At 51.0% G+C, this 24,542-nt stretch overlaps 1 protein-coding gene across 2 annotated transcripts in view; it reads right to left on the bottom strand.

Annotated features, from left to right (window-relative positions):
* PPP1R12C (protein phosphatase 1 regulatory subunit 12C) overlaps positions 1-21,399 on the bottom strand; it is a 40,234-nt gene extending 18,835 nt beyond the window's left edge. For both annotated transcript variants that reach the window (XM_056863645.1, XM_056863646.1), the window contains exons 1-7: positions 21,021-21,399; positions 9,267-9,397; positions 8,757-8,875; positions 7,185-7,344; positions 4,114-4,258; positions 3,855-3,929; positions 2,530-2,618 (exon numbers count right to left, since the gene is read on the bottom strand). In XM_056863645.1, the coding sequence (XP_056719623.1) occupies positions 2,530-2,618; positions 3,855-3,929; positions 4,114-4,258; positions 7,185-7,344; positions 8,757-8,875; positions 9,267-9,397; positions 21,021-21,353 (1,052 nt within the window). In that variant the 5' untranslated portion in view covers positions 21,354-21,399. The remainder of the gene's footprint in view (positions 1-2,529; positions 2,619-3,854; positions 3,930-4,113; positions 4,259-7,184; positions 7,345-8,756; positions 8,876-9,266; positions 9,398-21,020) is intronic.
* Between the last annotated feature and the right edge of the window lie 3,143 nt (positions 21,400-24,542).

Here is a 24,542-nt window from a genome sequence, read left to right as displayed (position 1 = left end):
GAGAAGGTTCAATGGGGACGACGATGCACCAAAAAAACATACTTATCTCTCTTGCTGCTCCATTTCAACCAGTATGAACTCAGGCACAGACTGAACTCACATTACAGGGTTGCCAGCATCAGATATACTGATAACCTCTCAGTATCAACAGCCAGTTTCCTTATTTTTCACCACATTTAGACTATTATTACTTATTGCATTTCTATCATGCTTTTCCTCCCACAGAGGTCATGCATGGTTCCGTCTAGACACTGGGAAGAATTTTCTGACAGTTAGAACGGTTCCTCAGTGGAACAGGCTTCCTCGGGAGGTGGTGAGCTCTCCTTCCCTGGAGGTTTCTAAGCAGAGGCTAGATGGCCATCTGTCAGCAATGCTGATTCTGTGACCTTAGGCAGTTCATGAGAAGGAGGGCATCTTGGCCATCTTCTGGGCATGGAGTAGTGGTCCCCGGGTGTGTGTGGGGGAGGTAGTTGTGAATTTCCTGCATTGTGCAGGGGGTTGGACTAGATGACCCTGGTGGTCCCTTCCAACTCTATGATTCTATGATTGATCCCCCCACCCATTTTATCCTCGCAATAATAGTGAGGATTTGAAATAAAGTATTTTGGAACTCCAACGTGGCATGGTGGGCGCAGCCACAAAATGGCCACCACAAAATGGCTGTCGCGGGAGGCGGAGCAAGCTACAAAATGACTAAAAAAGCTTCAGTTCAGCCACGCAGAGCAGATCTTTGTGCTGTGGTAGCAGCTGCCGCCAAAGCAACTAACAAAAAATCTGTACAGCCAATAAAATCTCCACTAGTCAATCAGAGGCCTTGCTGGGCAAAAGCCCTGGCTGGCCCCAACCACTTCCTAAAAGAAGAAGAGTTGGTTTTTATATGCCGACTTTCTCTACCACTTAAGGGAGACTCAAACAGGCTTACAATCACCTTCCCTTCCCCTCCCCACAACAGACACCCTGTGAGGTAGGTGGGGCTGAGAGAGCTCTTAACAGAACTGTAACTTGCCCAAGGTCACCCAGCTGGCTTCATGTGTAAGAACAGGGAAATAAATCCAGTTCACCAGATCAGCCTCCGCCGCTCAGGTGGAGGGGTGGGGAATCAAACCTGGTTCTCCAGATCAGTGTTCACCGCTCCAAACCACCGCTCTTAACCTCTATACCACGCTGGCTTGGAGTGCGCCAGAAAAGGTATCGGTGGGTATCATGGCACCCACAGGCACTATGCTAGGGGCCCTTGACTTAGAGGTTTGAACTGAGCTGGACTTCAGTCTGCTTAACATCCAAGAATGCCGCGTGCTCCCTCTTCAAATTAATGGCATTGTCTACCAATGCCACGTCGAGTGAACATACGCTTCCTGTTCTGAGAAGAATTTACCGTGCCGCTAATGTTTGCGGAGCAACAGACTCCTGTAATTGACACTAACTCGACGTGTAACCACAAACAGTCCGATTGAAGGACCTGACATCTGCAATTTGTAACTGTAAACATTTCTGCAGGAAACTGAGCCGGGGGCCATTCCTGTCCTACAGGCACACCAAATAAAGGCTTCTCCAAACTTGTTTTGCAGCTTCCATTTGTGGCATCTGCAAAACTGGTGCCAAACCAGAAGCGGCATCCCAGATTAAGAGCAGACAGCTGACGGAAAGGCCAGCCCCCGTGGCGCTCATATTCATTTAAGGTAGAGACTGTTGATGGGCGTTCAATGAGTCAGCCCACTGGCCTATCTAAGCTCAGTATGGCCAAACTCTGCCTGGCAGCGATCCTCCTGGGTCTCAGGCAGAGAAAGGTCTTCCCCGACACCTGATGCCGGAGATTCAACCTGGGACCTCGTACATAAGTGCATAGAACATAAAAAAGCCATGCAGGATCAGACCAAGGCCCATCAAGTCCAGCAGTCTGTTCACACAGTGGCAAACCAGGTGCCTCCAGGAAGCCCCCAAACAAGATGACTGCAGCAGCATTGCCCTGCCTGTGTTCCAAAGAACCTCATATAATAGGCATGCTCCTCTGATCCTGGAGAGAATAGGTCTGCATCATTAGTATCCATTTTTACTAGTAGCCATGGATAGCCCTCTCCTCCATGAACATGTCCACTCCCCTCTTAAAGCCTTCCAAGTTGGCAGCCATCACCACATCCTGGGGCAGGGAGTTCCACAATTTAATTATGCCATTGTTTGAAGAAATACTTCATTTTATCAGTTTTGAATCCCTTGCCCTCCAGCTTCAGCCGATGATCCCCAGTTCTGGTAGTATGAGAGAGGAAGAAAAGCTTCTCCCTGTCCACTCTCTCCATACCATGCATAATTTTATAGACCTCTATCATGTCTCCCCTTAACCGCCTTCCTTCCAAGCTAAACAGACCTCGTACAAGTGAAGCACCTGCTCTACCACTGAGACCACCTTCAGTTCTCTTGGAAATGATTCCCCGCTGTGGCTGAAAGGAAAAGGTGTGGCTTTTATAACCGGGGAATTCAGGTTTGCAAGAACAGAAGGGCAACAATCATACTGCTGCGTCGTTCCCCACTCACCTTCGGTGCTTGCTTGTATACGAAGGGGGCTGCTCCAAGCAGGTATCGATCACGGCCTGCCTCAGGTGCGCTTCCTTCTTGCTCCGTAGCTGGGGTGACAAAAGAGAGTCAGAATGTTACTGAAGCAAAGGACTCAAGTGCCCACCTGCCTGGAGCACAGAGAAGGAAGGGCTGGATGTCTCTGGCAGAAACGGTCTCAGGGAGCCCCACCCCACGATTTCAGAAACCCGCGTGCCCGAGGGCTCGTATTAAGTTGACAGGCAAGTCCAGTCCGACCCCTGACCTCCTGCCCTGGGATCACCACCGTTCCGGCAGCTCTTGCCACTCATGGTTGCTGCTGGAACAGCACGTAAATAAGCAGTGCAAGCAACGCCACCAGAACTGGGCAGCCTGCACGGAAAAAATCTGCCCAATAGCAACCACGATGAGCAGAAACAAAGCTGCGCAGAACAGGCTAACAGGGCCAGGTGCTTCGTGGGGGCAGCCCACAGAGCTTGGGAGAAGAAGAAGGAGAGTTGGTTTTTATAAGCCGACTTTCTCTACCACTTAAGGCAGAATCAAACTGGCTTACAATCACCTTCCCTTCCCCTCCCCACAACAGACTCCCTGTGAGGTAGGTGGGGCTGAAAGAGCTCAAAGAGAGCTGCGACTAGCCCAAGGTCACCCAGCTGGCTTCGTGTGTAGGAGTGAGGAAACCAATTCAGTTCACCAGATTAGTGTCCGCCGCTCATGTGGAGGAGTGGGGAATCAAACCCAGTTCACCAGATTAGAGTCCGCCGCTCCTAACCACTACACCACGCTGGCCATGATAGCAGGACTGTGCCCGAAGGAGCTTACCATGTAAAATTCAAAGAGCAAGAAGATGACAGAGACAAGGGGTGGGATTTTGGGTTTGGTTTTTTTTTTTTTGAGTGCCAGCTACACACAGGCCCAGCTAAGACAAGCACCAAATCATGAAAAGTCTTACTACAAAAGGGACAGTGGAAAGCTTTTTTGGTTCAAGGATCTTTGCTACACACCAGATTTCCAGGCGCCACTGGCTTTAGCAACAGGCCCAGTTTCACAGTTTCCACTAGGGTTGCAAGTCTTGCAAGTCTCCCTCCTTCCCCACCCACAGCTCCCCAAACTGGAATCCCTGAGATTTCCCAATGAGGTCTCCACAGATGTTGGGAGCTCCATACGGCAGGGCGGGAGCAAAAGCTCCAGGTGCTGGAAGCACCCTGCACGGGTGTGAGAAGAGCACGTCCCGGGAGGAGGTTCAGCCGGTTCGACACATGCCGTGTGTGTGTTGGTGGGGGGGAGGCCGGACGAAGCGAATCACTCACGTCGTTCTGCTTACGCTGCAGCTCCTCGAGCAGGGCCAAAGTATCCTCGTCTGCGAGATCACAGGGACGCTGGCCCTAGATGGGGTAGGGTGGGAGAAATTGGGCGGGCTGAGAGCAGGCCCCGTCAAGAGATGCCCCCCCAAACTGTGCTCAGCCAGAGAAGATGATCTTCCGGCGCCGCTAGCCAGGATCCTGAGAGCTAGAAGAGCCAGGTCTTAAATGCACCCCCCCGCTTCTCTTGACCCTTCCCCACACTCACCACATTGTTGAGGGCCTCCATATCACAGAAGTGTTCTGCCAAAAGTCGGCAGGCTTCCTCCACCCCCCAGTGGCCTGCGGCGTGCAGAGGGGTCCAGCCGTCCTTGTCCTGCACGTTGGGGTCGTAGCCAGCCTGCAGGAGCAGTCTGAGAGAGAAGGAAGACATGTGAAGAAGCCATCCTAAAGAGAGTCATCAAGATCTATCAAGATCAGAACATATGAACATATGAAGCTGCCTTATACTGAAACAGACCCTTGGCCCATCAGAGTCAGTATCGTCTACTCAGACTGGCAGCAGCTCTCCAGGGTCTCAGGCAGAGGTCTTTCGCATCACCTACTTGCCTCGTCCCTTTAACTGGAGATGCTGGGGATTGAACCTAGGACCTTCTGCCTGCCAAGCAGATGCTCTACCACTAAGCCACGGCCACAGCAGTGCAAGTATTTTTATCTATTATATTTTGTAATTCATTTTATAACATTGTTCAATTTCAATATTGTGCTTGTCAAGCATCCTACAGAGTACCTTATGATTTATGCTAATATTATTAGGATATTCACTGTTTAATACTTATTATTACTGAAATATATATTGCACATAATTGCTATGGTTTTTTATTGTGCATCGTTCATAATAATATTTTGTTGTATTTTTTATTTTTTTCTTCTGGTGCAATTGATGCAATTATAACTGCTGTCACGATATGGTTTTTAATTTTCTTTTCTATTCTGTTTCATATGTGTGTGTGTGTGTATATACATACACACATATACACACACACATATACACATATAAGTATATACATGTGTGTGTGTGTATATATATACATATATATATATAAAATCTTCATAAGGAAAAAAAAGATCAGTAATGTGTACTCTGACTGGCTGTGGTTCCTTCAGGCAGATGTCTTTCACATCACAAACGACCTAATTTCAACTGGAGATGCCGGGGATTGAACCTGGCACTTTCTGCAGGCCAAGCAGAGGCTCTGCCACTGAGCCACAGCCCCTCCCCCAGCACCAGGGCACCTGAGATCCATCCACCTCTCAAGCAGGATGATCCTGGCATTCCAGACTCTAACATTACTAATGAAGGCAGGACAGACCATGGGTTAGAGCAGAGAAGGTTCCAGAAATCAGAGCATCGGGGTCTTTTGTGAAGGAAGTGGGATACAGTGACATATTCCAAGGGGTATAAACAGGCAGGTCAATGCTGCTGCAGTTGTCTTGTTTGTGGGCTTCCTAGAGGCACCTGGTTGGCCACTGTGTGAACAGACTGCTGGGCTTGATGGGCCTTGGTCTGATCCAGCAATGGCCTTTCTTATGTTCTTAAGGGGTACACAGAAATATGACCCCCAAGTTATCTTGGAGAGGGAGGGGATCCAGATTGTAATATTTTTGAAAGGTATGTCTACTATATAAACCTAGAGTTTGGGGGTCCTTTAGGGTCTGTTGGAGAAAAGCAGGAGGGAATGGGGATTAGGGCCTCCACGTGTTTTTTTGGGGAGGCCAAGAAAAGAGAATCAGAACGGCAGTGAAACCGTGGGAACTCTTGTTCCACTGCGCCCCTTTAAATTAAAGAATATTTACCATCTGAACTCCAAAGTGAACGGCATGAGATTTTAACCTTTGCTCCAAAGAGACTCACAGGTGGCCGGGGTGGAGACCGATATTCACCTTGCCTACGCTTTTCCCCAAGCCCCGCCTGTGCTCGGGGGAAGTCTGGCACGTCAGATGGAGTTTGGGAATCCTCTTCCCCAGAACAACCCCAAAACAACCCCCTGAGCTTCCAGAGAAGTCTTATCTGGGATTACACAACGGCCCACCCTGGGATGGGCTGGAAGCGTAGATCAGGGAGGTGGTTGTGGTACGTTCCCAGACCTGTTAGGGCAAAGAAGATGCAAATGTGCTGGGAAACCATATGGGGAACCTGGGTCCTTCAAGGAATTCCAAAATCATACCACGAAGCTGAAATTCCAAGGGGCAGGGAAAAGACTCATTTCAAAGATTTTTATCCCATCTCTCCATCGCTTGGGTCTTCAGTGTCTCACAAACATAGAATCATAGAACTTTAGAGTTGGAAGGGACCACCAGGGCATCTAGTCCAACCCCCTGCACAATGCAGGAAATTCACAACTACCTTCCCACCCCACGCCCCCAGTGACCCATACTCCATGCCCAGAAGATGGCCAGGATGTCCTCCCTCTCATAACCTGTCCAAGGTCATAGAATCAGCATTGCTGACAGATGGCCATCTAACCTCTGCTTAAAAAACCCCAGGGAAGGAGAGCTCACCACCTCCCGAGGAAGCCTGTTCCACTGAGGAACCACTCTGTTAGAAAATTCTTCCTAATGTCTAGACGGGAACTCTTTTGATTTAATTTCAACCCGTTGTTTCTGGTCTGACCTTCTGGGGCAACAGAAAACCACTCGGCACCACCCTCTATGTGACAGCCCTTGAAGTACTTGAACATGTACCCAACGAAGTTGTTTTCAATCCCAGCAGAGACGTTATGTAAATCTTTCACCTCGGATCCAATCCCTTCAGCCATAACTCATGTCTATAACTAGAGGGCCAAAAATGTGTGCTACCAGGCACAGCCAAACTCTTCCAAGGCATGGCCAAAATGGATTTGTCCTCCTCCTTTGCTATTATCGACCACGGTCAAACTATTGCTTGAAGATAGGGAGGCCACCATATCCCACGCAATGGCAAAATTCTGCTTTTTAGCCATTAAGAAGAGAAACGAACTTACAAGTAAGGAGGTAGGTTAACGGCCTTATACACACAGTACTATATTGTAGCTGAGGTTCGCACAATCCACTTCTGACAGCTAAAAAGTTATCCTTAGCTTATTTATTCAATCAGGTTTTTTTAGTTTTTGACTTTATACAGTTTTTCCTCTATTTATAACGACTGTAATTGGTATATATACTGGCCTTTGACTGTAACGATAAAGATCGATTGATTGCTTCGATATTATCGACAGCAGTTCTAGAATATCATCTGGCTATCTGCTCGAAAGACTACCAGGCAGACCACGTTAGCGGGTAAAGGGGCTTTAATCTCACCTCATAACCTCGACGTAGCCCTTGGCGGCTGCCACGTGCAGGGCAGTGGCCCCCGTTTTGGGGTGTGGCTCGTCAGCTATTTTACCGGCGTTCAGCCACTGGCGCGCGTCACGAAGCATCACCTCCTCCTCCTCCCGTTTGGCGACTTCGACGTCCACCCCTGAAAGCAGAGGCGGCCAATGTCACAGGGCAAGAGAAATTCAAAAAAGCCTGCAGCCGCTTCGGGGAATGCAGAACAGGGGCTTCTTTTAATGACAAAGCGGAATCCTAGCAATGGGATGCCTAAACGCACCCCCACCTGATACACTCCACATTTACAGTTGGAAGAGTGGACTTGGGAAGTGAATAAGGCAAGTTTCCAGACCTGTTGAGACAGAGGCCACAACCCATGATGGAATTTGGCAGGCGTATCGGGAACCTACGTCCTTCAAGGACCTCCCCACACCATATAAAGGTCCCTTGTGCAAGCACCAAGCCATTCCTGACCCATGGGGTGATGTCACATCCTGACGTTTACTAGGCAGACTTTGTTTACAGGGTGGTTTGCCAGCGCCTTCCCCAGTCATCTTCCCTTTACCCCCAGCAAGATGGGTACTAATTTTACTGACCTCAGAAGGATGGAAAGCTTAGTCCACCTTGAGCCGGCTACCTGAAACCAACTTCCGTTGGGATCGAACTCAGGTCGTGAGCACAGCTTGGACTGCAGTACTGCAGCTTACCACTCTGCGCTACGGGGCTCGTATCCCCCACACCATATGCCTAACCTGAAATCGAATGTTGAGGGCACTGGGGATGGGTAGGCTCAGATCGGAGGGCACTGGGGATCGGTAGGCTCAGACCAGATTTTCTGCTTATCAAGAGATAAAACCAGCACATACTCAACAATTCTACAACTGCATCACACACGCGTTCTGACTCTCACAATGGTCAGAAGCAGGTTAACACACACAAACGCACATGAAGCTGCCTTATACTGAATCAAACCCTTGGTCCATCCTAGTCAGTATTGTCTACTCAGACTGGCAGCGGCTCTCCAGGGTCTCAGGCAGGGGTCTTTCACATCACCTCCTTGCTGAGCCCCTTTAACTGGAGATGTCGGGGATTGAACCTGGGACCTTCTGCATGCCAAGCAGATGCTCTACAGCTGAGCCATGGCCCCTCCCCAAATTAAATTATAAGCAATAAGCAATTATACGGAAAGGTGTAGAATTTGTATAAGTCATCCAGGTGCAGACTTCTCTTAAACAGCTCTGAAGGGAGGAAGTCCTTTGGTAAGCTGGAAGTCAGCTTATAACTTGGTATGCAGAAGGCGACTGAGTTAAAAAGGGTATCAAAAGACTGCCTTGCGACACAGTTGTGGCTGAAGCTTAGACTTTCCTAAGTAAACGCACTGTGCATCTTTCCTGAAAGCCTCCAAGAAGATCCCAGCATCTTCCTGGGGAAATGAAGGGGGAGGGAGTTATGGTGACAGAGGACCGGTTGGAGAGGCCTGGAAAGTCCAAAAGAGAGAAAGAGCAGAACTATGTGTGCTGCAGCTGGAGCCACAACTGGCCGGCCGATCTCCTGCCTTACCTCTCTTTGCAATCTCCGAACGCAGTAAGGCCTCCATGTTGTCAGCCTCGGCAATGTCCAATGGCACGTCCCCGTCGCTGTTCACTGCGGCGATATTGGCACCGTGGTCCAAGAGGTATCTGGGTCGGACAGGGAAGCCACACGAGGTCAGGTCCACGGGCCCATCTGGCCAAGGCTCCGGTCTCCCACCCCTTGCAGGACCAGATTAGACCGACAGGCCCACGTGCGAAAGGGAGACAAACTGAAGAAGAGCCTGAGCGTCCACAGCCGGGAAATCATGGCGCGGCACTACGGCAGCTGCCGGGAGTAGCTCAAAGGGGTAGGCTGTGATGGGGGCAACAGAAAAGATGCGCCCGCGTGCGACTTCCGCTCGCCCTAGATGAGAAGCTAAGGCAAAGGTGCCCCAGGGGACCTGATCAACGTTAGGCGAGAGGCAGATCCGCCGCAGTGCCACCGTGGCCACGTGCGAACTGCCCATGTGCAGGAACCGCCTCCCCGCCCCGAACTCACTGTGCAATTTCGATGTAGCCACAGGAAGCAGCGACGTGCAGCGGAGTCCAGCCCTCGTTGTCGGCCTGGTTCACATCGGCTCCATTTTCCACCAGAAATTCAACCACCTCCATGTTCTCATCAATGCAGGCCTAGAAGGTAAGTGGGGGAGACCATCACGAAGAAGCCCACCTCCGTTTCCCCCTCGCTTGGGGCACAAGGAATCTTCCCCTCCCAGACACACAGAGCGAAAACATTCTCCCTTGCCCCGCTCGATAGCCTCCCTTTCTTTTCCCAGAGCCAGAGATGCCTCCTTTTGCTGCTGCCTTGCACATTCCATGCAACACTGATGCCGCCAGAAGCTGGCAACTGTTCCGACAAGGGAGTGCCACAAACTCAAGAGGTTTTATGCCACAGAGTTGGGGAAATCTGAACTTTGCAGTAGGCGTTCAGTCGGTGCAAAGCTTGTGTGTGAAAACTGATGCTGGCTGAAAAAAACTGACAGAGGCCTTTTATGCAGGGACATTTCCCCGCGGTCACCCCTGCCGACTGCTTCAGGGCTTCCTTCTGATTATGCATACCTTTTCCGCCCGTCAGAGGTCGCCTCGCTCTCCCCGTGCCTTTCTGCCCATATTTTCCAGATAGTGTTTCAGCCAGAATCTGGAAAACTCGGGCAAAACGCGCGGGGAGAGCGAGGCAACCTCTGACGGGCGGAAAAGGCATGCATAATCAAAAGGAAGGCCCTAAGCAGTCGGTGGGGGTGACAGCGGGGAAACATCCCTGCATAAAAGGCCAGAGAGGCAGACAGAATGTAAACATCAAGGACATCTGCCTAACCAAAAGAGGATTGCAGCAAAGGGACCAACAGAGGTTTGCAGAATGGATCGCCTTTCTTGGTGGTCATAGAATCATAGAATTGGAAGGGACCACAGGGTCATCTAGTCCAACCCCCTGCACACTGGTATTCAAGCAAAGTCTGGGTGGGCCTCTCTTGGAGGTTGACAAGGAAAGGGAACAGGAAGAGGCCCCACTGCAACTCGCCCAAGGCCTGTCAAGTCAAAATCCAGGACCAGTCACACTGGCTAAGGATCACATCCCCAGGTGAACAAGCCCAAGAGCGGCTTTGCCCTCCTATGAGTCTATAACATTTAAAAAGCTGGTTGCTTACATGTCACCCCTTCCAGCATGGTGTAGTTGTTAACAGCGGTGGTTTGGAGCGGTGGAGTCTGATCTGGAGAACCGGGTTTGAGGCCCCACTCCTCCACATGAGCGGTGGAGGCTAATCTGGGGAACTGGATTAGTTTCCCCATTCCTGCACACGAAGCCTGCTGGGTGACCTTGGGCTAGTCACCGCTCTCTCAGCCCCACCTACCTCACAGGGTGTCTGTTGTGGGGAGGGGAAGGGAAGGTGATTGTGAGCTGGTTTGAGTCTCCCTTAAGTGGTAAAGAAAGTCGGCATATAAAAACCTTCCTCCACCCCCCCCCCCCGGCTTTATCTGGGGAAGCGAAGGCACAGCAAGCCCCTTCTCTGCTTTCAAAGGCACCAGATGTGCAGCCGGCGCTTGTTCCGCTCCCAGCTCTCCCCCTCCTACCTTCTAAGCCTGAAAGGAAGTTAGAGAGGGCAGAAGGCAGACCCAACAACTGGGCTGGCATGGGCTTTCCTGGTCTGGCGACCTGTTGGCCGCTCACCTGAAGCCATCTAATTCCTCCTTGCTCAGGTCAAGACTAAGAGGCTTATCTCGGCTGCGCAATTAATCATGCAAAACCGGACATGTTTGGATACACTTTCCGCAGCCTGCCAAATTGCATAATTGGCTTAGGGAAGTTGGGGGGGGGGGGTTACGTTGAAAGTTGTCAGGCCTTGAACATTTTTTCTTCCTGTGCCCCTTGCGAAATAGGACAAACAGCTTTGGGGCAAAGGAGGAACTGGGGAAACCTCGTGAGCAGTCTGAGGGTTAACTGTGGCCTGCAGCCCCCCCACCCCCCTGGTCGCTTGCGTGGCAAAAGAAGAGTTGGTTTTTTATATGCTGACTTTCTCTACCACTTAAGGAAGAACCAAACACTTGGATGACTGCCAATAAAAAAATTCGACTCATTTATTTATGTGTACCAGCCTGGAACTCAGATTTGGTGATGGGACACTGAAGAAGAAGAGTTGGTTTTTATACCCTGCTTTTCTCTACCCTTAAGCAGTCTCAAAGTGGCTTACCATCTCCTTCCCTTCACCTCCCCACAACAGACACCCTGTGAGGTAGGTGGGACTGAGCGAGCTCTGAGAGAGCTGTGACTAGCCCAAGGTCACCCAGCTGGCTTCTTGTGGAGGAGTGGGGAAACCAACCCTGTTCACTATATTAGCGTCCACCGCTCATGTGGAGGAGTGGGGAATCAAACCCGGTTCTCCAGATCAGAGCCCACCGCTCCAAACCATCGCTCTTAACCACTACACCCCGCTGGCAATGCTGGGTGACTGTGGCAGCCATCCAAAAAGCATAGGGATAACCTGCATTTAAAAAAACAACACCTGGACTCCCTCTTTCGTACTGGACACCAGCCAAGCAGAAGGCCTGCAGATTCTCCTGCGGGGGGGGGGGGGGAGAAAGGTTTGGACCAGCAAGATTTCGGGGCCTTTCGCAGAGAAGTTTTCCCGCAGTTTGGGTGCCGACTGCCGGGGTGTTCACCTGTGCTTCCTCACGACATCACTGCCCATTTGTCACCCTTGCCACAGTTTCCATTCCTCCGTATTATCTCAAAATCGGACCAGAGGTGATTTGAGAACACGGCGAGTCAACAAACGGGCAATGGTGTCGCGAGGAAGCCCAGGGAAAAGCCGCTGACAATCGGCCCAAACTGCAGGAAAGCCTCCACGTGACAGACCCTCTGGATGTCTCTCCCCGTGCCAGGATTATGCAGCTGTGCTACTTTTTCGGCTTCCAGCACAAAAGACGTCAGAACCGAAGGCAGCAGCATCTGCCAGCTTTCATCTGCTTTTAATAAACGGCCTCGGATTTGCAGACAAGGGACCACGCAGATTAAAGCTGCTTCAGGCATCAAGAGACAGCAAGGTGGGCGTAGCGAGCGGATGCAGAAGAAGAATTTGGGGCACCGGAGCTCCTTTCAAAAAAGAGCAACACCGAGGGAACGGGAAGAGGGGAGAATCGGGCAGGTGGATTCCAGGGCTATCTCGAAAGGGTGCTTTAAGAACATAAGAAAGGCCATTGCTGGTTCAGACCCAAGCCCATCAAGTCCAGCAGTCTGTTCACACAGTGGCCAACCAGGTGCCTCTAGGAAGCCCACAGACAAGACGACTGCAGCAGCACCGTCCTGCCTGTGTTCCAAAGCACCTCATATAACAGGCATGCTCCTCTGATAGGTATGCATCATGACTAGTAGCCATGGATAGCCCCATCCTCCGTGAACATGCCCACCCCCCTCTTAAAGCCTTCCAAGTTGGCAGCCATCACCACATCCTGGGGCAGGGAGTTCCACACTTTAACTTTGCGAAGCAGTTGGGAGAAAAGATCCCTGGGTTCTTTTGGAGAGGGTCGATTCTGCGTTTATTAACTGGTGTGTGTGCGCGCGCGTGTGTGTGTAGGAATAGCATATACGTGCCAGCCCATTATTTTCAAAATGTTATTGTTCTCAGAGCGATTTCTCCAGAACGGTCCTGCCGTGTACTTCCAAGAGGTGCTGCCGGGGATCGAACATGGACCTTCATAAATCCAAGCTCTACCATTCTACCATCTATCAAAGTTAAGCAACACAATTTGCTTAAACAGTAGTTACAAAATCCTAGGCCAAGAAAAAAAGGAAGTTTGGGACGAGTAGAACACCACTGATTCACATTAATCCATACATGCAAGGTCTAAATACACAAGCTTATGCTGCTTAATTTATCCTGCATGGTAAAAAGGGAAATGGGATCTCTGGAAGGCAGTGACCATTCTGCCGGGCACTGCCCATGCTTTCGGTGCTACCTTTGGGGCCGTGGCCCAGTGGTAGAGCCTCTGTTCGGCATTCAGAAGGTCCCAGGCTCAATCCCCGGCATCTCCAGTTAAAGGGACTGGGCAAGGAGGCCATGTGAAAGACCCCTGAGACCCTGGAGAGCCGCTGCCGATCTGAGTAGACAATACTGACTTGGATGGACCAAGGGTCTGATTCAGTATAAGGCAGCTTCATGTGTTCATGAAGCCCAGAAATTTTCTTTCTTTGAAATAAACAAACTGAAGACTTTCATAGGATGCCAGTTTTGTACCTGTGTGGAATCACAGCACACGGAGAGCTCTGCTCTCGCATGAGACATGTTCTCAAGGAGAGCTGCTGGCAAAAGGTAAGGGAGACCGCATTTCCTAAAGCCACCATTTAATGGAACAGTGGTGCCAGAACAGGCGGAGTTCTTCGCAAAGGAAAGGAGGGCTGGCAGGTTATCTGAGATGGAGCTGAACCTCACAGATAAGCGCCCTAGGTCCAGTTCCAGAAAATCCAAAGGAACTTTGCATGTGAACATATGAAGCTGCCTTATACTGCATCAGACCCTTGGTCCATCAAAGACAGTATTGTCTAAGCAGACTGGCAGCAGCTCTCCAGGGTCTCAGGCAGAGGTCTTTCATATCACCTACTTGCCTAGTCCCTTTAACTGGAGATGCCGGGGATTGAACCTGGAACCTTCTGCATGCCAAGCAGATGCTCTACCACTGAGCCACTCATGTATAGATGATACATGATACTGGCATATGCCGTACTAATAAATCTGATTCTGATACCACTGAGCCATGGCAGAGCTGTAAGGAACCTTGGTCCAAATTACCCAGGCGTGTAAGTGGCTTGCCCAGGAGAGGAAGATGCTGTTGCTTCCTTCCCAGCTCCCTTGTATGAGCTCTGGATCAGGAAGAAGCAGCGTTGGTTTTTATATGCCGACTTTCTCTACCACTTAAGGCAGAATCAAACCGGCTTACAATCACCTTCCCTTCCCCACAACAGTCACTCTGCTGAGGTAGGTGGGGCTGAGAGAGCTCTAAGTGAGCTGTGACTAGCCCCAAGGTCACCCAGCAGGCTTCATGTGTAGGAGCGGGGAAACTAAATCCAGTTCACCAGATTAGTGTCCTCTGCTCAGGTAGAAGAGTGGGGGTATCAAACCCGGTTCTCCAGATCAGAGTCCACCGCTCCACACCGCCGCTCCGAACCACTACACCACGTGGCTCAAAGGCAGTCGATTCACTTGTTGGGTGGAATGCTGCGGAGAAGGCCTTGAGTTTTCACATGAGTTTTCATCCTGGCCATGGTGATGGGCTGGGGGGGGGATGGGAGAGGGAGATAGCCAGCATCCTTCTCCGTGCCTGTTTTGCCCAACCGGCTCTGTGCCGATATTAATAGCCCTTGCCTGGAATGCGAAGATTTCATTTTCCACAAACAAAAAGCGACCAGCTGCCGTCGGCCAAAGCTCCTCGGAAACATTCCTGGACAGAGCGTGTTATGCAAGCTCTGCTCTGAGCTTCATCCTCTCTCTCAGGGAACCCAGGAGTTCGGGATCTGATCCTGCCCCGCCCCTTTCCACACCGCCACTCGAGCCCCATTGGGCCGAGAGAACCAGAGCTGGAGTACACCTGCATTGAAGACTTGCCCCACTCAGGGACTTCCAATCCTGTGGCCGATCTCGGAAGCATCAGTTCCCCCACCTGTAAATGGCTGCTCTTCACTAGGGAACTGTATATATTTAGATGGCGCAGGCTCTGGAATCAGGGTTTTTTCCCCCCCGTCTTGCTTGCTGCAGAGATCATACTTTCTAAATATAAGGCAATTCCCCTTACGAAGGGCCACGTGCCACCAAAACGTGTTGAATATTTCGAATATGGCTGAACTGGGTATTTTAAAAGACGCCACTCTTTTCCTGAACTTTTTTTTTTTTTTTTACAAATTATTCTTCTATTATGCTGAAAACCTCAACCAGTCACCCTCTTGTTTCTAAGCGTTTTGACGGAAACGCCCACACGCTTCCATCAGTATTTTCCATCATCACGAGAATCAGAAACTTTTTCAAAAAGGGATGAGTTTCCCATATTTCCTTCGCAGCTACCAGTCTGAGCTAGCAGCCGGTTTGCGCGTTCAGCAGTTGCTCTGCAACCAAGCGCGTTCCCAGCCTCCTCCTGAGACATCTTTTTTTAAAAAAAAGCAATCTACAGAAGTCCCATGCCCAGCCACCGTTCAGTCTATTTCTGACTACACCTTGGAAACTGGACCATCGCGCAACTCCCAGGCTTTCTTTCCCAGCATCTATGGAATAACAAATCTGTTGGAAACAGGTCTCGCTCTCCAGAACACTGCTTGACCCCTAGCTCACTGTTCACAGAACGCGCAGTTCTAAATACATCTAAATTTTGCTTCAAGCCAGAGCAGTGCCAGGGAGGCACCTGGCAGGGAGGATAAAAATTGGGCCTCCGGAAGACAAGGCTTAGTGGTTCGCCCCGGAGGACACGGATCGGCCACAACGCGAATTGCCCAGCTCTTCAGCCCAGGAGCATCCAGCTCAAATGGGTCGGAGGGCTGCGTCGGCCACCTAAATGACAGCTCCATTTCCAGAAGAGGAGTTGGTTTTTATATGCCGACTTTCTCTACCACTTAAGGCACAATCAAATCGGCCTACAATCACCTTCCCTTCCCCTCCCCACAACAGTCCCCCTGTGAGGTAGGTGGGGCTGAGTTTGAAGAGAGCTGTGACTAGACCAAGATCACCCAGCTGGCTTCATGTGTAGGACTGGGGAAACCAACCCGGTTCACCGGATTAACATCCGCCGCTCATATGGAGGAGTGGGGAATCAAACCCGGTTCTGCAGATTGGAGGCCATGCTCAAACCACCGCTCTTAACTGCTATACCATGCTGGCTCCCCTCTCCCCTGCTAGCTACAACAAGCAATTGACTTCTTGATTTTTTGCTAAGGGAGTCTTCTTTCCCACCCCCACTCTCCCAACGGTGTACACCCACAGGCTGGATTAGAAACTCTTACAGGTCAAGCCCAGTCTGTGGGGAGATGCGTCACTGCCCTGGCTCTTGCTTAGCCTCTGCACATTACGACCGTTTGCAGAAACTGGTTCTCACAACAAACCCATGAAACGCGAACATTTAAACACCCATCTACATGCCTAGGAACTCTACCGGTGTGAGTGACAGTGTGGTGTCCAACCTGGAGAACTTGGTTTGATTCCCCACTCCTCCACATGAGCGGTAGACGCTAATCTGGTGAACCGGATTGGTTTCCCCACTCCTACACATGAAGCCAGCTGGGTGACCTTGGACTAGTCACAGTTCTCTTCGAGCTCTCTCAGCCTCACCTACCTCACAGGGTGTCTGTTGTGGGGAAGGTGATGTAAGCCAGTTTGATTCTTCCTTAAGTGGTAGAGAAAGTCGGCATATAAAAACCAACTCTTCTTCTTTCCAAGCTAGCTGAAACACAACACTGGCATTTCCCACAATGAGCATTGCAAATAGCGGTCTCATCTCTGGCCTAATATTTATTATGTTTTGATCCCACATTTCTCCAGAGGAATTCAGTGTAATGCTGTTTTATTCTCACAACAGCCTTATTAGGTTGGTCCGGTTAGGTTCAGAACTAGCTACTGGCTGAAATTCACCAAGGGAGCTTCAGGGCCAACTAGTGATTTAAATCTGGGTCTCCAAGGCCTCAGTATAGTCCTACCCACCCAGCATAGCATGCCAACTCCTCTTTATTAGCCATTTGGCTTTCTCCCATGGGGCCACATCTAATGACTTCAGCACCCAGGTGTGTACATATCAGAAAAGGTGGTCCTTTGTTCCACCGGCCCCAAATCATTTATAGGGGTTGAAAAGCCCTTTGAACCGAGCCCACAAATGAACAGTCACCGAGAGCTGCTCTTCAGACAACCAGTGGGCTGCGTTCTGGCACTAACAGAAGTTCCCCAAAACATATCACTTGGCACCCCAAAGCAGTGTGTGTTAAAATGGGATACACTGGAGGATCGCCATGTCATTCGTATCTATGGCCAGTCCAGATATGTTCAAGAAGGGCCAAAGATCGGAATTTTAATTCCGTGACCTGTATAAATTCAACCGTGTGAAGAAAACCACTTAACGTGCATAATTTATTCAGCTTTGGCTGTCCTTGGGGAGAAGCAACGAGGCACTTAGATCTGCCCACAAAACCGCAGGAAACCTTTTCCCAACTTTCCTGTCGGTTTCAAGAGACTTCCGTCAGGCATATCTTTACAATCTTAAGGAGAATAGAAAACTTTCTCAACACACAAAGCCAAGCTTCTCAGGGTGATGGATGCCAGCCTCCACCGTTCTGCCGCTGCGGAATTCACACCCTTTAGCATTCAGAGCGCTTTATAATTCTCGCCTCAATTAATTCCTAACAAATCTCTGGAGGCAAAAGATTCCTCTTTTGCGGCTGGCAGACAGAGGCCAACGTGCCCAAAGCAGCCAAGGGAAATCCTAAACCTCCAGCCTATGTCACGTTTTGGATACTGGTTCCAAATCAGAATCCTGCCCACCCCCCAGGAAAAGGCTTCCCACCCTGCTCCCTAAATTATAAGCAGCACTGCTTCCACTGGAAGAGGCCCCACCCTCTTTCCCCCCTCCGAGTTTGACAGATTGTTTTTGGGAGATGGTGGGAGGATGGGGACCAGGGCGAAAAGCCAAGCAGCATCAAGAGGATGAAGTAATGGAAAACTAGCGAGGAGGGCGGGTGGGTGGGGGGAAGCATGTAAGGGCCGGCAGCCCCGGAGCCTCCTAATGAGAAACCCAGGAAAGGGGAATTCGTTTCAGGCTTACCCAATCTTCTTGGCATAGCCACGCCGCACAAACTCGGTGGATAAATCCAGAGGGGAGGGGAGTGCGACCCAGAGAGCTCCTACATTCTGCTCTCTGCGTTGCTGGTAAAAAAATAATGCCACTTGCACCCAATGCGCCTGAGTAGCTCCTGGATCTATTGATCCTCTTTCCAGCCACCCAGTTATTGAGTCAGCCTCCCAAAAGCCCCACCCCGAGCTATTAACTAGGCACTCCGTCCCAGAGATCCAGCAGGCACCTGTTGAACCCTTCCTTTCCTCGGGCGGGATCTTCTTGCGTTTTGTGCAGCAGTGCCAACAGCGGTGCCAAATACGTGGGAAAAGCCGGGTTCGAATCCCTGCTCGGCCGCCGAAGGTTATCTTGTGGCCTAGGGCTGGCCCCTTTTCTCTCTGCCCTAATTTTTTCCTTGCAGGATCACTAGGAGGATAAGAAGAACTCCCAGTGGGCCGCTCAGAGCTCCTGGGAGGGACACTGAAGCTGTGCAAGTTTATTTAAAATTCATTTGTGCTCCGTGAATAAAGTGTTAGGACTCCGCCCCACCCCCCCACAAGCATCCTGAGCAACTAGAAACATGGGAAATGCACAAGGAAAGGTGATATCCTTGCCTCACACCGTTTCTGCAGTCACAATGAATCACAGAGTGGGAAGGGACCTCCAGGGTCATCTAGTCCAACCCGCTGCACAATGCAGTAAATTCACAACTACCCCCCCCCAGCGATCCCAGCTCCATGCCCAGAAGATGCCCCTCCCCCCCAAAACACCCTCCAGGATCCCTGGCTGGAGGAAAATTGCTTCCTGACCTCAAAGTGGCGATCGGCATTACCCGGGGCACGTAAGAAAGGGCCAAGAGAGCCAAACGCTGACGCAACCCTCCCTCTCGTGATCTGCCTAAGTTCACAGAACCAGCATTGCTGTCAGATGGCCATCTAGCCTCTGCTTTAAAATCTCCAAAGAAGGAGAGCTCTTGCTGTGTGAAGGCAGCTGTATATGATTGTACAACCCACATTGAGCTTATTTGAGTTGCACAGCCTGGAAAGAACGAGCATTCGCACACTATTCCCTTTCTCTAAGATCACAGCTGTTGGGAATCAGAAGAAGAAGAGTTGGTTTTTATATGCCGACTTACTCTACCATTTAAGGGAGAATCAAACCGGCTTGCTATCACCTTCCCTTCCCCACAACAGACACCCTATGAGGTATGTGGGGCTGAGAGATCTGTGACTGGCCCAAGGTCACCCAGCTGGCTTCACGTGTAGGAGTGGGGAAATCAACCCAGTTCTCCAGATTGGAGTCCACCGCTCCAAACCACCACTCTTAACCACGACAGTACTACGAAGTCCCATTGGGAGGGTGAGAGGCTGGTTGAAACAGGTCAGAAAGGGGGATCTCTTCCTATCCCTCCAGCACATGCTTATGGGTACAGAGGGAGGGTGCTCACCTGCATTTGGCAATACAAAATTGGGAAGGTTACCCAAATGGCCTGCTATGGGCTCAGACAGGATTGCAGAATCCTGTTCGACGTCTTTTTTTTTTTTTTTTGACAGATCGCCAGTTCCACCTTCCTCAGCACACATCTGACACCTCCAAAAAGCAGGTCTGGGAAGGACCTCTGCCCAAGAACCTTGGGAGTTGCCAGCCAAAGCCAAGCGAGGTTATATGGGCAGATCCCTGGCAGAGCGGAGCGTAAAGGCCGCCTGTCATGCACGCAGCGCAGAATTAATCAGGATGGATCCATTCCAAGCACAAAACTGCAATCTCAGGCCTCGGATGATTGACGAGTGCTTTCCTCAACAATGCAAGCCTTCCATTGACTAGGCTGTACCATGGTAACATATAAGCATACATTGTATTCCTCCCCCGGAATAAAAATCGTCCACTATGTCAAATTGGGAGATTACACAATCTTCTTCTTTTTAATTCTGTGCTTGAATGGCATATGCTTTTTTTTTTTTTTTTTAATGCATGCATTCTGCAGAATGGAAAAAGCAGGAACTCAAAAGCCTGTGTTAGGGAACAATTTAATGCCAGGGGCAGGTTTGTGCGTGGGGCAGGTTGCAGCTGCACACTGTTAGGAAACAAGCACTCTGCATATGCTCAGGGACCCTCACCCTCAGATGCCCCAGAACTGAAAAAGGGTTGGGGTTCAATGCTGAGCTCCAACCTTGATTGACATTAGTGGAACCAGCACCAAGACTCTGTGCGAAAGGGTGGGGGGGGGGGACAACATTTGTGTACTCTTCATAGATGTCCCAGGGCAAAAAAACAGATGAGCCTCAGCCCCACTCTGCACCCGCCCAGAGGCACTGTGCACTGCCCCACTGACATGAATGACGCCAGGTCCGGCCCAGAGGCATTCTGCACCGCCCCACTGACATGAATGATGCCGGATGCGGTGGGAGCACTCTGCACCCGCCCAGAGGCATCCTGCACTGCCCCACTAGCATGAATGACGCCGGGTGCAGTGGGAGCACTCTGCACCCGGCCAGAAGCATTCTGCACCCCCCCCCCACTGACGTGAGTGATACCGGGCCCGGTGAGAGCACTCTGCACCCGCCCAGAGGCATTCTGCACCGCCACACTGGCATGAATGCCGCAGGGCGCGGCGGGAGCACTCTGCACCCGCCCAGAGGCATTCTGCACTGCCACACTGGCTTGAATGACGCAGGAGCACTCTGCACCCGCCCAGAGGCATTCTGCACTGCCACACTGGCATGAATGACACCGGGTCCGGCGAGAGCACTCTGCACCCGCCCAGAGGCATTCTGCACCGCCCCACTGACATGAGTGACGCAGGAGCACTCTGCACCCGCCCAGAGGATTCCTGCACCGCCCCACTGGCATGAATGACGCCGTGTGCGGCGTGAGCACTCTGCACCCGCCCAGAGGCGCCCTCGTCGCGCAGGGCCTCGGAGGGGGCCCGGGCTCGGGCCACACGCCCCAGCCACCCACCCACCTGGTGGAGGGCGCTGATGCCGTCCGCGTTGGTCCCGTTGGCGGCCGCCGGGTCTGCGCTCAGCATCTCCCGCGCCGCCTCCAGCTCGGCCCCGGCGCAGCAGGCCAGGAACTCGGCGGCCGCGTCGAAGCGGACGGCGCGCGAGGGGCGGCGGCCGGAGCCCAGGGCGGCCGCCGGGGAAGGCCGCGCAGAGGAGCCGGCGGGAGGCGCGGCCGGCCCCGGCGAACAAGGAGCCGCCGCCGCCGCCTCGGCCTCGGCCCAGGCCCGCAGCTGCTCCCGCCGCCGCGCCCGGGCGCCCTCCCCCTCGCAGAGGGACAGCAGCGGCGCCGCCATCTTCCTCTCCCCCCCGCCGCCGCTGCCGCCAGCCCGGCTGGGCGGCCCGCCCGGCCCAGCGCTACTCGGGGCTGAACAGCAGCAGCAGGAGGAGGAGGAGGAGCGACGCCTCTCGGCCTCCGTAGCGCGACGGCGCCGACAGGGAGGGGCGGCGGGAGGAGGAGGAGGAGGGCGGAAGGGCGCCGCGCGGCACGACGGGAAACAGAGTCCGGGCCCGTCCTGGGGGAGGAAGGCGTCGAGGGGCACGCGCAGGCCGAACTTCCGGCAGCCTCGGAAAGACGCCATGGCTCCCGGCGCGCGCCGGTTAATCCCGTATCGCCCTCTCTAGGCGGAAACCCCCTAGAGGGGAGAGGTCAGTTTTAGGCCGGAAGCGTTTCCTACACTTGTCCTGTTCTACCTCTATGCGCCTTCAGGTTTCCCCCCCCTCCTCGCAAAGGCTTCTGGGAGATGGAGTTCAGAAGGAAAAGAGGGGCTGCACAGAGCGGTGGTTCCCAAACCTTTCGGGCCACCGCCGCCCCCTTGGTCCCACAAACTCAATCCCAGCGCCCCCTGCCATATCCTATAAAAAGCATTATTCAAAATAGGGGTTTTGCATGACTCACTAAAGAAGTAGTAGAAAAGAGCAAGAGTCCAGTAGCACCTTAAAGACTAACAAAAATATTTTCTGGCAGGGTATGAGCTTTCGTGAGCCACAGCTCACTTCTTCATACTGAAGAATTATTTTTTTTAGTCTTTAAGCTCATACCCTGCCAGAAAATATTTTTGTTAGTCTACTGGACTCTTGCCCTTTTCTACATTTAGATACATTCAGAGACCTGAAGAAGTGAGCTGTGGCTCACGAAAGGTCACACCCTGCCAGAAAATATTTTTGTTAGTCTTTAAGGTGCTACTGGACTCTTGCTCTTTGCTACTACTGCAGACAGACTAACACGGCTACCCACTGTGAATTATCTTCACTAAAGAAGATAAGAACGGTAAAATTTCAAAACAGGAACAACTAATCACAACTCTATTCAAAATCAAATTAAAACTTTTTAGTTGAAATTGATTCAGCAAAACTGATGAACTTGATCCACTGGTAACGGTTCTTCAAAATCTGGAAAAAAAATTCTGATTGTTTCCACCAAATCTGCCAGCATGATGCCAGAGCTTGATCTATTGTAAATAAATAAGTGAACAACACAGTTGTAGGGGCCCTCCTCTAGCGCTCCCCCTGCTGCCCTCTTGCCTCTTAGTGCTCCCCTAGGTAATCCCACCGTCCCCAGGGGGTGGTACTGCCCACTTTGGGAACCACAGGCATAGAGGGAAAAAACAGGTTTAGGTTCAAGTAGTCACATAAGGGTCTATCATAGGTTAGCAAGAACCTTGGAGGTCCAGTTCAATGCAGGATCATGTAGTTTATCATAGGCATTAATTGAAAAAAAGCTGAGAGAACTATAAACATCAAAGCCATTTATGCATAGGAGGTTTCGCCTTGGATTTGCCGCTGTCTAGATGCACATTTATAAAGGAAGCCACAGCCTTCAATTTGCAAGATCTGAGCAAGGCTGTCAAAGACAGGACATTTTGGAAGACTTTCATTCATAGGGTCGCCATGAGTCAGAAGCGACTTGACAGCACTTCACACACACACAGATGCACATTTTCCCCATCTGAATTCTCAAAAAATTGTATGGGGGCTTATTTTTGAGTTTTGAGATTTTACAGTCAAAGGCCATATATGCATGGAATGTTTTACCTTGGAATTGCTGCTCTCTAGATGCACATTTTCCCCATCTGAATTCTTAAAACTCTGCATGGGGGCTTATTATTGAGAATTTAGATGGGGGAAATGCGCATCTAGAGAGCGGCAAATCCAAGGCAAAACCTCCCGTGCATAAATGGCCTTTGAATCTCTTTGAGCTATGTCACTATGATCGATATCCTCTCTACCAGGGCAAAGTATAGAGGGCGTTCACCTCAGAGGTGGCAAGGGGATGCTGAGTAGGAGGGAAAAATCCTTGGCTCGCACACGCCCCCTAGTGTTCTCTTGTATTCTTTTGTCCATAGATCACGTTGGGTAGCCGTGTTAGTCTGTCTGTAGCGGTAGAAAAGAGCAAGAGTCCAGCAGCACCTTAAAGACTAATAACATTTCTGGCAGGGTCTGAGCTTGTGTGAGCCACACTCACTTCTTCAGATACAGCTAGAATCTTTTGTCGGTAATACTAGCGCTACGTGTCTGCATCGAAGTGAATGGAGCACAGCTAGGGTTGCCAACCTCCAGGTGGTACGAAGGCTCAACACTAAACAAAAATGTATCTACAAGCACAAAACAGCATATAAACAATACAAATGACAGTGGAGTAAAGGTGAGAGAACACATACAAAATGCCATCTGATCCTATATGTACATAAATATCTAAATGTCCAAGAAACAGCGTGAAAACTCTAAAAGTCCTTGTGCAGTTCACAATAGATAGAGTAGGCGAGTCTACCGTAGAATACCGGGGCGGAATCCAACGGAGTTGGACACGAATTCTAGATAATTCCAGCGTTTTGATATACATCAGCTATCCGTTGTATGTATTACATATCAGTTCTCCAGAATGACAATGGATGATAGAATCTTAGGAACAGACCTCTGCGGGTTCAGCCATGTTTCTCCTAGTCAGATGATCCCCGCCTTCCTCAGGCTCTGCCCCAAAAACCTCCCGCCGGTGGCGAAGAGGGACCTGGCAACCCTAAGCCCCACGTACCTCACAAGGTGTCTGTTGTGGTGAGGGGAAAGGAAGAAGAATTGGTTTTAATATGCCAACTTTCTCTACCACTTAAGGAAGAATCAAAACGGCTTACAATCTCCTTCCCTTCCTCTCCCCACAACAGATACCCTGTGAGGTAGGTGGGGCTGAGAGAGTGTGACTAGCCCAAGGTCACCCATCTGGCTTCATGTGGAGGAGTGGGGAATCAAACCCGGTTTTCCAGATCAGAGTCCACCGCTCCAAGGCGATTGTAAACCGCTTTGAGACTCCTTAAAGGTAGAGAAAAAAGTGGGATATAAAAACCAACTCTTCTTCATTCCAGAACTACTGTGAGTGCCCCGTTCTCTACTTGGCCCACTGGGGATGAAGGTATGAGGGCTCTAGCAGGCAAGATCAGGCGGAGATGGAGAGGAACCTCAGTAATGGAGCTAGAGCGCAGGAGTCTTGCTGT

Source organism: Euleptes europaea, chromosome 18, assembly GCF_029931775.1.
Source record: "Euleptes europaea isolate rEulEur1 chromosome 18, rEulEur1.hap1, whole genome shotgun sequence".
Classification (NCBI taxonomy): Eukaryota; Metazoa; Chordata; class Lepidosauria; order Squamata; family Sphaerodactylidae; genus Euleptes; species Euleptes europaea.
The sequence above is the reverse complement of the archived record's forward strand: the minus strand, read 5'-3'. Positions and strand labels throughout refer to the sequence as shown.